Source organism: Schistocerca cancellata, chromosome 6 (assembly GCF_023864275.1).
Source record: "Schistocerca cancellata isolate TAMUIC-IGC-003103 chromosome 6, iqSchCanc2.1, whole genome shotgun sequence".
Taxonomy (NCBI): domain Eukaryota; kingdom Metazoa; phylum Arthropoda; class Insecta; order Orthoptera; family Acrididae; genus Schistocerca; species Schistocerca cancellata.
The window spans coordinates 181947895-181961086 of record NC_064631.1 but is presented as its reverse complement, the minus strand read 5'-3'; the positions used below and the strand labels follow the sequence as shown (position 1 = coordinate 181961086).

At 43.1% G+C, this 13192-nt stretch overlaps 1 protein-coding gene across 1 annotated transcript in view; it reads right to left on the bottom strand.

The window, feature by feature from the left end:
• LOC126088103 (beta-hexosaminidase subunit beta-like) overlaps window positions 1-13192 on the bottom strand; it is a 127607-nt gene that overhangs the window by 42604 nt on the left and 71811 nt on the right. Inside the window, exons 2-3 of the mRNA XM_049906199.1 lie at window positions 12420-12603; window positions 2040-2167 (exon numbers count right to left, since the gene is read on the bottom strand). Coding sequence (XP_049762156.1) covers window positions 2040-2167; window positions 12420-12603 — 312 coding nt within the window. The remainder of the gene's footprint in view (window positions 1-2039; window positions 2168-12419; window positions 12604-13192) is intronic.

The window sequence follows — 13192 nt, the reverse complement described above, 5'->3', positions numbered from 1 at the left end:
TTTGGTTGAAAAAACCGGAAATTTCTTGTGGAATATTTTCAAACATTCCCGCTTCGTCTCGTATAGTTTCATTGACTTCCGACAGGTGGCAGCGCTGTACGGAGCTGTTAAAATGGTGTCTGTAACGGATGTGTGTTGCAAACAACGGGCAGTGATCGAGTTTCTTTTGGCGGAAAACCAGGGCATCTCAGATATTCATAGGCGCTTGCAGAATGTCTACGGTGATCTGGCAGTGGACAAAAGCACGGTGAGTCGTTGGGCAAAGCGTGTGTCATCATCGCCGCAAGGTCAAGCAAGACTGTCTGATCTCCCGCGTGCGGGCCGGCCGTGCACAGCTGTGACTCCTGCAATGGCGGAGCGTGCGAACACACTCGTTCGAGATGATCGACGGATCACCATCAGACAACTCAGTGCTCAACTTGACATCTCTGTTGGTAGTGCTGTCACAATTGTTCACCAGTTGGGAATGCAAAGGTTTGTTCCCGCTGGGTCCCTCGTTGTCTAACCGAACACCATAAAGAGCGTAGGAGAACCATCTGTGCGGAATTGCTTGCTCGTCATGTGGCTGAGGGTGACAATTTCTTGTCAAAGATTGTTACAGGCGATGAAACATGGGTTCATCACTTCGAACCTGAAACAAAACGGCAATCAATGGAGTGGCGCCACATCCACTCCCCTACCGAGAAAAAGTTTAAAGCCATACCCTCAGCCAGTAAAGTCATGGTTACAGTCTTCTGGGACACTGAAGGGGTTATTCTGTTCGATGTCCTTCCCCATGGTCAAACGATCAACTCTGAAGTGTATTGTGCTACTCCTCAGAAATTGAAGAAACGACTTCAGCGTGTTCGTAGGCACAAAAATCTGAACGAACTTCTCCTTCTTCATGACAACGCAAGACCTCACACAAGTCTTCGCACCCGAGAGGAGCTCACAAAACTTCAGTGGACTGTTCTTCCTCATGCACCCTACAGCCCCGATCTCGCACCGTCGGATTTCCATATGTTTGGCCCAATGAAGGACGCAATCCGTGGGAGGCACTACGCGGATGATGAAGAAGTTATTGATGCAGTACGACATTGGCTCCGACATCGACCAGTGGAATGGTACCATGCAGGCATACAGGCCCTCATTTCAAGGTGGCGTAAGGCTGTAGCATTGAATGGAGATTACGTTGAAAAATAGTGTTGTGTAGCTAAAAGATTGGGGAATAACCTGGTGTATTTAAATGCTGAATAAAACAACCCCTGTTTCAGAAAAAAAATGTGTTGCATTACTTATTGAACTGCCCTCGTACTATACTAGTCTTTTCATTGGAAAGAAATCATAGCCACACCTCTATTTACCTAGTCACTTTACAAATTAATTTTTTGTACAGAATATAACCCGAAAGCTCTAGAAACTATGATAGGTATTATATACCATTTAAAAGATATACAAAAATATACATACACATACTGCAGAAACTATTTAAGGTTTGTTTCAGTTTAGTAACTGGGAGAACTCATGTTAGTACACTGGCATCACCTGTATCAAAGAAAACAGGGGATCTGCTTTGAGATATTAAAGTAAATGCTGGGAATCTCCTGCACCACTGCATGAATGTGGTACATCCACTGCTTATCAGGGAGACAGCAGGTGGAGATAATGCAACAACAGTAATTAAAGAATATTTCACTGGGCAAAAATTTTTGTGATTCCTTTGATTCTAATACAGGATAACATTTGTGACTTTAGGATCCAACTGCTTTCTTTTTGAGGTGCATTTTGATGCCAACTACTTTTACAAGAGCATACATGTGATTGCAGCAGCATGCAGTCACTGTGAAATTCACGTGTGACTTGACAGACCTTTCCACATGCAAGTCAAATCTTTTACAATACTGTTGCATGTTCAAAATGACATCACTGATAACAGTATATAGAACAGTTGCATATAGGTTGATGGTCAAAACCCAGTTTTCAGATACAGAGAGATGTACAATTTACATTGCAGGCCTCTGTGCCTTAGGTGAACTTAGAACCATTTCACTGATACTTACAGCATCTGCAGTCTTCACCCGTGTAGCAACTTGAGAGAATGTTTCAAGACCACGCAGGATACCCCACACCGAGGCAGAAGTTAAAAGCATTGCTCCTGGCAGGTCTGGACTGTTAATTCTCAGCTCATCTGCAAGAGGAAACTTTTGTTATACACACAAAATCAACAGGTTACTGATTTGTAATATCATCCGAAAACAAAGTTTGTCAAGTAACTGCTTCAGTTTTCCAAGGGCAAGATTAAAAGTTAGGTATACCATACTGTAAATAGAATAGCAACAAGTTTTGATTGTAGTGCATCTTCCCAAAACAAGCATTATCCTGGCATTATTGACAGTTGCAGCATTTGCACTTAGACAATCTGAAGATGACACTAGGTTCTCAAAAACAGTAGTCACGCTTTGTGATTTTTATTATGAGTAAATTGGAGGAGCTTGTTCATCAATAACTTATTCTCCATTGACGATATGTCATTTTTTCCCAAACTGTATATTACTTCTTTAAAGTACACTAACAACAAATTACAACTACTGCTGATGTAATCACACTGATAATTGTGGGAAGAAATAAGATTTCTTATTTCCTGAATGATTCAAGATACACAAACAACATTTTTGGCAGACAGTAGCACACAGAGGGACGTGTAATTCTGTTAGAAGGAAGAGTGGTACATTTCCAAAATAAATAAATAAAAAAAAGAATTGCAAAAGTAATACCACTTCACAAGAAAGGAGAAATGTCAAGTTGCATTAGTTTTCCCTCACAATAATGGAAATTTCTAGATGAAACAATATGTAACATCAGTGAGAGGCAACCACTCATTTATAGCAGACTGATGTGTGGCAGACACATTATAAAAATTATGAAAAGGATGGATAGCTACTCACTGTAAAGACAACAGATTGAGTTGCAGAGACCTGTTACAAATTGAGGTTTCAGCCACACACTTCTTCAGAAAAGAAGCCAAACAGACATTCACACAAGCAAGCACACTTCGTGTACACATGACTGACACCTCTGGCTGCTTCTGCCATATAGTTTATGTTTTATGGCACAACTGGAGATATGGAAAATTAATGAACTGTTCTGCTTGGAAAACCATAGCTTAAAGTGAATCTCTACACTGCACAGTGTATCCTTGTATTATAACGGGAGGGGGGGGGGGGGGGGCAGGGGCAGCAAAACAAAATAAGTAAGAGTTGCAGGCTACTCTGTCATACCTTAACAAACGATCTGACTGACAACCCAAAAAAATTCTGGGCCTACATAAAATCACTAAGCATTTCTAAGGCTTCCATCCACTCACTCATTGACCAGTCTGGTGTGGCAGTTGAAGATAGCAAAACGAAAACTGAAGCCTTAAACTTAGTGTTTAAGAAATTTTTCATGCAGAAGATTCATACAAAAATACCATCATTTGACCATCACACAGATTCTCATATGGATGACATAGTAATAAGCATCTCTGATGTAGGTAAACAACAGAAAGAGTTTAAAACAAATAAGTCAGCAGGTCCAGATGGAATTCCATTTGGTTTTACAAACAGTGCACTACAGCAGTAGCCCCCTTAACCCAGATAGTCCTGAATTATTTGTTTTTCAAAATTGATTTACATCTTATCTACAATGATTCACAAGGTTGTAAGGAAGAAAGTAGAAACAATTTTGAGTATTTATTTTTATTTAGTATTTCCAAAAATGGGCATCCTTTCAGAAGAACGTCAGGACAATAAGGGAACATGTTTTTAAAGTATATGACATTGCACCATTAACTTGTTTTGGTTTTTATACTTTCAAATAAACATAAATAAATATGAATTATGGGCTAAAACAGTTAATAAATACAAAAACAAAGAAAATAACCTATACACATATTTTATGCACTAGTATGATAAGACAAAAAGCAACAAACATGAAGTGGTTCATCACCTTTTACGCACATAGTAGTAGTTTTTTTGTGGCAACTTCAACATTTCAGCTGCTTCTTCTTTTTTGTTATCTTGTCCGTTGGTAATTCAGCAACCTAATGTTCTCAAATCTAGAATCTAGTTTTGCCCTCTTACTAGGACGTCCTCTGCTGGTAGTGACTCTTCTGTTACTTTCAAGAATTGCAGTGACAATTCGATGACATAAATTCAATGATCTATGGGTTCTTCGTTGTGCGTGTAAAGATTCCAGGCATTTTGCTCTGCAATGACTATAAAATGTGCAACGATCAGGAAATACCACTTTTTCCCTCTTACAGAGCATCTATATAGGGATACATTTTGGTCAGCTCGATCTATGCCTCCCATATGAGTATTGTAGGAATGTAATAAGTTAGGTTGAGGCACGCTAATCCTTTTCTTTTGTTCCCTGGAAAATCTTGCTACAGAGTGTAGTGGTTGCACTCTGTCAAAGTTGGTGGCTACAGTACCAACACTGTTGTCATTCCAACGTACAATGGAAATCCCGGATGCTGAGTCAGAACAAACTTCATATGATCCTCTATTTTCTTTTATCATTTTATCTACAGATGATAGAGTACAACTCTTAGCTGTTTCCTCTTATTGTTCCTGTTGCTTCCACGCCCCTCTCTTTTAGGTCATGTAGTAGTTCAACGCTGCTTAAGAAGTTATCAAAGTATATTCGATATAGAACATGTGGAAGTAACTGGTCAACATAAGTCATTACCACACCGTACCCCATACCTTTCATTTCATAATCCTTACTCCACGTGCCAGCGTTAAGTATTTCCTCATCTTTTTATTCTAACATGTCCAAAAGTTCCATCAGTGTACATCATTTTCTGTAAATACAAAATGACAACATATTACCCTGACGTCCTTCTGGAAGGACGGTTGAAAACATTATTGAATTACAACGAACGAAAACTTTCAATTGTAATATGAACCCATAAATAATATAGGTTAATTCTTGAAGATATATGACAAGTTTCAGAATTATTTATGCAATATGAAAGAAAATATGCATACATTTCGATGACAAGGTCGGTCAGTTCGTCCATGGTAAAATAGGCCCTATTTTCAAGACACAGTTTCTCACTCACTATGAACGACAGCGTCAAACTGACTGTTGCAGCGTGCAAGTGACTCGGCCAACTTCATATAACAATGCATCACAGTCCGTTGCAACAATGCGTTATTCGCAAAAATAAATAATTTCAACTGTGAGTGCCGCCGTCCTTCCAGAAGGACGTCAGGGTTATCTGGGTTAATATATTTTCAGTCTGAATATAATAATTTTCCTTAAGATGGAAAAGCTTCAGTCCGCCAACCAGAGCAGTTTTAGAAAGCATCGCTTGTATGAAACTCTGCTTGCCCTTCTGTCAGAAGATACACTGCAAAGTATGGATGAGCAGCAACAAGAGGATTCGACATTGCTGCATTTCCATAAAGCGTTTACCACAGTGCCCCACTGCAAACTGTTAATGAAGGCATGAGCATACAGGATAGGTTTCCAGATAAGCAAGTGGCTCAAATACTTCTTAAGTAATAGAACCCAGTATGTTGTCCTCTAGAGCGATCATTCATCATAGACAAGGGTATCATCAGGAGTGTCCCGGGGAAGTGTGACAGGAGTGCTATTATTCTCTATATACATAAATGATTTGGCATACAGGGTGGGCAGCAATCTGTCGTCATTTGCTGATGATGCTGCGGTGTGTGGTACGGTGTAGAAGGTGAGTGACTGGAGAGTAATACAAGATGACTTACACAAAATTGCTAGTTGGGTGATGAATTGCAACTGGCTCTAAATGCAGAAAAATGTAAGTTATGCAGATGAGTATGAAAAACAAATCCATAATTGTTTGTTTGTTTTGATTTAGGGTGCAAAAACAACTAGGGTCATATGCGCTCATGCTAAAATTGTAGAACATGAAGAGAAAGAGAGGAGTTAAAAATGACTACATATTAATCCCAAACAATGGACGAGAAGACAGCTGAAAACAGGAATATGAAGAAAAGTCTATAAAATATGCCATAGAGAAACGGAGGTCCTGAACTAAAATTTAAATGGCCTTCACCATTTTGACACGACAGATAAAAAGTAAAACTTGGTTGACTTCCTGCGCATTGTTTGCTAAAACAGCCCATAACTCAGACAGCAAACACAAACGAGAATGTAAGTTAAAACAGGGCATTCCATCAGGAAATGGCAGACCATCAAAGGTTGAGAGCAGTGAGTACAAAGTAGTAAGACAGCCCCACTTAACAAATGGCGATGGCTAAAAAGACAGTCCCAATGTGCAACATAGTTAAAATGATCTCATGACAAAAGGGTCAAGAGAAGGTCATCCAAGCCACTGGGAGAGGTTTAATAACCCGGAGCTTGTTCCTGTGAAGAGAGGACCAGTGGTGGTGATGAAGGGAATCACCTGCAGACAGATGGCAACACAGAGATCATCAGAGCAAATGTAAGAATGAGCGGGCTGAGGAACAAGGACTGCAGCCTTGGCAGCAGCATTAGTGGCCTCGTTTCCTGTCAGATCAACATGACCAGGAACCCACATAAACATCACAGTGGCTTCATCAAGAGTGAGCAAGCGACAGCTTCTCTAGACCCATTGCACTAAGGGATGGATGGTGTACAGCACACAGAAGCTTTGAAGGGCGCAGAGAGTTAGAGCAGATGACGAAACTGAAAAACCTGTGCCGCCAGATGTACTGAGTGGCCTGATACAGGGCAAAAAGCTCTGCTGTAAATACAGAGGAGTTTTCTGAAGGCAATACTGAAAAACTAATGTGCCAATGATGAAGGCACACCGGACACCATAGTCAGTCCGAGAGCCATCAGTGTACATAAGAGTACTATCTAAAAGTTCCATGCGAGAGTTGTGAAACTGAAAGCAATAGAGTGAGGCTGGAATAGTGTCCTTAGGAAGGGAAAGGAGGCTGAAGTGAATACAGGTTGATTGTGAAGCCAAGATGGTGAAAGGTTCATATCCACCGGGAATGGGGCAGGTAGCACAAAGTTAAGCTGCCGGAGCAAGAGCCGAAAGCTTACTCCAAGAGGTAACAGATAAGGAGTATGTGCCCCATACTGCTGATCAAAGGAGTCATCAAAGAAGGTGGCCTAGACAAACTGCATGCATATGTGCCGAGGAGATAGCCACAGTGGTACGACAGTGGGAGTCCCGCAGCTTCTGCATACAGACACTCAACCAGGCTAGTGTAAAAGACACCAGTGGCCAAACGGATGCCATGATAGCGGATAGTATTAAGATGGTGTAAGAGGGACAGACACGCAGACGCATAAACAAAACACCCATAGTCTAGTTTCGAATAGACAAGGGACTGGTACAAACAGAGGAGGGTGGTACAATCTGTTCCCCAGTAAGTACCACTGAGGACACGTAGGGCATTGAGGGACTCCACACCTCAGAGTGCCACGTAAGACATGTGAGAGGATCACGAAAGTTTCCTATTGAGCATGAGTCCCAATAATTTCATAGTTTCAATGAACAGAAGAGCAACAGGCCCAAGATATAAACTGCACTACCAGAAATTCATACAAATAGTTTTATCAGTGGAAAAACAAAAGCCACTGTCTATGCTCCATGAGTGAAGGTTATCGAGACATCACTGAAGACATCGCTCAATGAGACAAGTCTGTGGAGAACTGCAATAGATGGCAAAATCATGGATGAAATGGGAGCCAGAGATGCCTGGCAGGAGGCAGGCCATGATAGGGTTAATGGTGATAGCAAAGAGGTTGACACTCAGGAATGGAACCCTGTGGCACACAATTTTCCTGGATAAAGGTGCCCAACAAGGCAGATATCACCCATACCTTGAAAACTCTGCTTTAGAAATTCCTAAAGGAAACAGGGCAGGCGGCCATGGAAGTCACATGTGTAGAGAGTATGGAGGATACCAGTCCTCCAGCAGGTACATGAGGCTTTCTTCAAATCAAAAAAACACAGCAGCAGTCTGGGATTTCCGCAGAAAACCATTCATGACATGATGGATAAAGTGATGAAATGGACAACTGCAGAATGGCATGCTCAAAATCCACACTGTGCAGTGGCTAGTAAACTGTCAGACTCGAGCCACCGTACCAGCTGGGTATGAATCATATGTTCCATCACCTTACAAACACAGCTGGTGAGAGAAATGGGGTGGTGGCTAGAAGCTTACCGGGCTTAGATATGGGTACGACAGTGGCTTCATGCCAGTGTCTGGAATGTGCTCTATGCCCAGATGTGGTTGTACATATGAAGTAGAAACTGCTTGCCTGCAAGAGAAAGGATAGCAACAGGGTCCACTATGACACTGTCTGCTACTGAGAGACTGGAAACTGGGGAATGGATCTTGGTCCCAGAGAGCTGCCGGAGGTTGGCCCCCATAAGGGAAGAGGAAGTGGAACTGTTAAATGAACTAGTGAATGAAATCCAGCTAGCTTTCTTGCTATCCATAATGAATGCAGATTGCCATCATAGAATGATGGTTAAAAGCGTGGAGAGCATGTCTCAGCGGGCAAATTGCATAGCGGCAGACCTCAGTCCACCGAGGGACCGGTACATGGCTCAGTAAAAAGAAAGTGCAAGAAATGGAATGTTCTGCGGCAGTAAGGATAACATTTGTAAGATATTCCACCTGGTCATCACAACTGGGGAAATGTTTGTCGATGGTCGCCAGGGAGGAGTAAAGCCTCCAGTCGGCCTTAGTAAGCTGCTATTTGGGTGTGCGTAAGTAGCAAACAGATATCACACAGGAAATGGTCGCTCGAGTATGTGTCAGAGAGAATAGACCACTGGAGATGAAGGGCAAGCTGGGCAGTGCAGGATAGGTTCAAATGGGAATAGGTGTGCGAGGAGTCTGAAATAAACACGCGTGTTCCTGCGTTATGGCGGGGAGGTTAAGTTGACTGAGATGGTCAGCCAAGAGAGCACCTCTCTGGCAGGTTCTGGGAAAACCGCAAAGGGGATGGTGCACATTAAAGTCACCAAGCAGTGGAAATGAGTGAGGTAGCTGCCCAGTAAGCTGGAGGAAGCCTGCCCTGGTGACACCAAAGAATGAAGGGATGTATACGTTACAAAGGGAAAAGTTCAAGTGAGGAAGGAAAAGGTGAATCGCAACAGTTTGAAGGCAAGTTATGACAGAGATGGGTTTACTATGAATGTCATCCCAAATGAGCAGCAAGATTTCCCAATGAGATGGAATGCCATTCTTGAGGGAAAGTCAAAATGGACCGGGAAGAAATGCGAGAGCTCAAAGGTATCATGGGGATGCAATTTTGTTTCCTGTTCGCTGAGATTCTAAGAGCAGCTGTAAATCCACATTTTTGATTGAAGGCCATGAACATTACACTGAAGGAGAGCCATAACGAATAAAGGGGAGGTGGGAAAAATGAAGGGATGTAACCTTGGCGGCTGCCGATTGCCGGCCTTCAAAGACTCACTGCTACAGTGTGCGAAGGCTGGAGGATCACGCCCCATGAGATCTACAGAGGCATCGGCACTCTCCCTCTGTTGATCAGTAGAGTACAGGGCAGAAAAATAGTAGGCAGTGCGCAGCGGCGACACAGAGGTTGGCTGGGTGAGAGTGTCACATGGCGATATCGTCAATGAGGATCTCTGCATCGGTGAAGGAAAACACTATTGGCCTTTGTTTGACTTCTTGTAGCCTCTCCAGTTGCCAGTAGAAAACTCATATTTGTTGGCTGGAGGGACATAGGAAGTCTTTGCTGGAGTATTCCCTCTGTCCTTTCCAGCCTCCTGGTTGTGTAGCAGGTGACTTCGCCTTGGGAGTTGAATGTATGGTGGCTTGTTGCACAGCTGGACAAGGAGACCACAATGCTACCATGACACTAGGCAGTTCCACAACCTCAGTGCTGAATATAAGGTCTCACACCTGCTTGGCCATGTCCTTCATGGAGCAAGATGTAGCAAGAACAGTACTGTAAGTGCCAGATGTTTGGATGCATGGTTTGCGACTAGCCAACAACTTGTGAGTGACTGGGTAAGGCACTTTTTCCTTTACCCCGAGCTCCTGGACAGCCCACTCATTGAGGTACGTGGGACATCCTTGACTGGAGGTGGCATGGTCACCGGTCACCATTGCAGTTTGTACAGTGGGGAGAAGGAAGCGGACTATCACCCTCGTGTGCATCCCTATCACAGGTTACACATTTGGCCGGGCGTCGACAAAACATACAAGTGTGACTGAAACAATGACACTGGTAGCAGCACATCAGGTTCCACATTTACGGTCGGACTGTGATAACTTCATAGCCTGCTTTGTTCTTTGACAGAGGCACCACTCTAGCAAAGGTGAGAAAGAGAATGCATGTGGGCATTAAGGGTGCAGCTACGTATTTCATCACCTGATGGACAGCAATGACATCCTGATCAGAGAGGTACGTTTGGATTTCTGCCTCAGTCAGACCGTTGAGCAGCCTAGTGTAAATAACACCATAGGAATAATTCAGAGTTCTCTGGTCCTCAATGCTAACAGGATAGCCGTGGAGATGCAAAGTGGCAAGCAGTTGTTGTGCTCGAGAATCAGAAGTAGTCTCCAAAAGTAAGGCGCCATTGCATAATCCAGAGCAGGATTTCACAGGCAGTAACTACATCAACACCTTTCTGAATAGTAAATGGACTTAGGGAGGGTCTTTGAATTGCGAGCTTCAATCTGTTTATGGTTTATAGACACAGACTGCAAATATGATGAAAAGCTCATTGCGAGAAAATCTACAGTGATTGCCAGCGTCTCTGATGGCGTACTGCCCCCCCCCCCCCCTCCCTAGAGGGGAACACACTGCCTTAGGTGACTGTTCAAACCTCAGGTCACACATCCCAAACACCTGACAGAGGGACCAACTGGCAATTTGGGAAGGTAGCAGCTCAGGAAATCACCCCTCCCTGGACCTTGCCTGTACCAGGTGGTACGTACAAACCCTACCTGTTGAGTCGGGGCTGGGAATTACGCGTTACCCAGTCACCTGTTGTACATCAGATGGGTGGGCTGGCCTTCAGGAGCACAGAGGGAGGAGGACGAAAAAGAGGAGCCTCAAACACCGAAGTGGAGGAAGGATAGGAGAAGGTGAACGAAGAAAGGGAAAAAAGAAATGAAAAACAGTGGTGAGATTGTTCTTATGTCAGCAATGGAAAATGCGGAACATTACCAAAAGCACCCCAGCAATGTCCCCCAAGGGAGGGCAAAAAGAACAGCAAGAGGATAGACATGCAGCACAGAGGGTAAAAGATGCTGCAAAGGCTGGGGCCCCATGGTAGCCAATCATGAACCCGCTAAAGAGCGGTGAGCCCTCTGGGGGGGGGGGGGGGGGGGGGCACAAACCCATAATGTTTTGATATATCTTCAGTAGTGTCCTGTTTGACACAATCATGTCTTTTAACTATCTAGAGTTATGTCATTTAAATATCTGAGGTAATTTTTGTAAACCAAAATGAAATGGATTGAGCATGTGAGGGGATTATGGTAGGGAGGGTGATTGGTCAGTTTACTGAGAAAATTTTAGGAAAATGTGGTTCACCTATAAAGACAAACTCATACAGGGTGCTAGTGTGATATGTTCTTGAGTACTGTTCGAGTGTTTGGAATCTGCACCAGGTCACATTAAAGTAAGACATCAAAGCAGTTCACATATGGGCTGCTAGATTTGCTACCAGTAGGTTCGAAAAATGTGCAAGTATTATTGAGATGCTTCGGAAACTCAAATCAGTCTCCCTGGAGGGAAGACAATGTTCTTTACAAAGAACACTATTGAGAAAATTTAGAGAACCAGCATCTGAAGCTGACTGCAGAATGATCCTACTGCTGCCAACATACATTTCATGTAAGGACTATGAAGATAAGATACAAGACATTAGGGCCCAAACAGAGGCATATCGACACTCATTTTTCCCTCACTCTATCGGTGAGTGGAACAGAAAAGGAAACAACTAGTAGTGGTACGGGGTACCCTCCACCAAGCACCATACGGTGGATTGCAGAGTATGTATATACAGTAGCTGCAGATGTTCCTATTAATGTGTCTCTGGTGGCAAGTTTCTAAAGCATCACAGTAGCAGTAATTACATTATGAATACAATTAAAAAAGTGTTGCCCCAAAAACAGATAGGTGTGTTTTGACATTTGCGTGGTTGTGTGTACATTAAGACTGTTATTAAAATGAAAAAGAGAAGTAGTTTAAAAGCTAGTGATATCTCAGTGTTGTTACATGTCTGTTTACACCCAATATGTCTACGAACTTCAAGTTTGTTGCCTTTGCTTTTTACTTAACCAACGGATCAGCACTTGACAGTTCAGTTTTGATTCTCTGTTGGTCTCTATAAAGAAATTCATCAAAACAAAGGTGAGCTGACCAACATTAACTTACAAGAAACTTTCATAACACAGCACATGCTGCTCACTCACAGGACTCATCCATGCCAAAGACCGGCCGATCGCCACACTCTCCATCGAGGCGCACCAGCAGTGCAGACAGCTGCGTGGAGGCTTCACTGGCATTGCGTGGGCCCTTGATTGCTGCCTCCTCCTTGAGGATTGCTTCATAGCGTGACACAGCTTCAGACAGTATATCACACTCTGGTCCCTCCACCTGCAGACATGAGATACCAAACGGTAAACCACAATTTTTTTTACACACACACACACACACACACACACACACACACACACACACACACACACACACACAGAGTGTTCGTACTATTTGTATAACATTTTCCTTCCCCCCCCCCCCCCCTTTTTTTTTGTCACAAAACTTTTACAAGTAAGCTCTCCATTCCTTGAGGAAATGAAAATCCTTACCAGAAGTAGTAAGTGGTTAATAGAGCATTTGGTATCTCATCAAGGAGTAGATGTAGACTAGATAAAGAGAGGAAAATGCAAAACATATTGGAAAGAATGACAGATACGTCTACATCAATTCTCTGCAAACTACTGAAGTGCATGGCTGAGGGTACTTCCTGTTGTACCAGCTATTAGAGCTGATCACTTTCCACTCTCATACACTGAGGTAACAAAAGTTACGGGATAACTCCTTCTATCACGTTGGACCTCCTTTTCTCCAGTGCACTGTAGCAATTCAGTGTGGCATGCACTCAGAAAGTCATTGCAAGTCCCCTGCAGAGAGATGGAGCCATGCTGCCTCTATAACCATCCATAATTAAAATGATTTGCCAGGA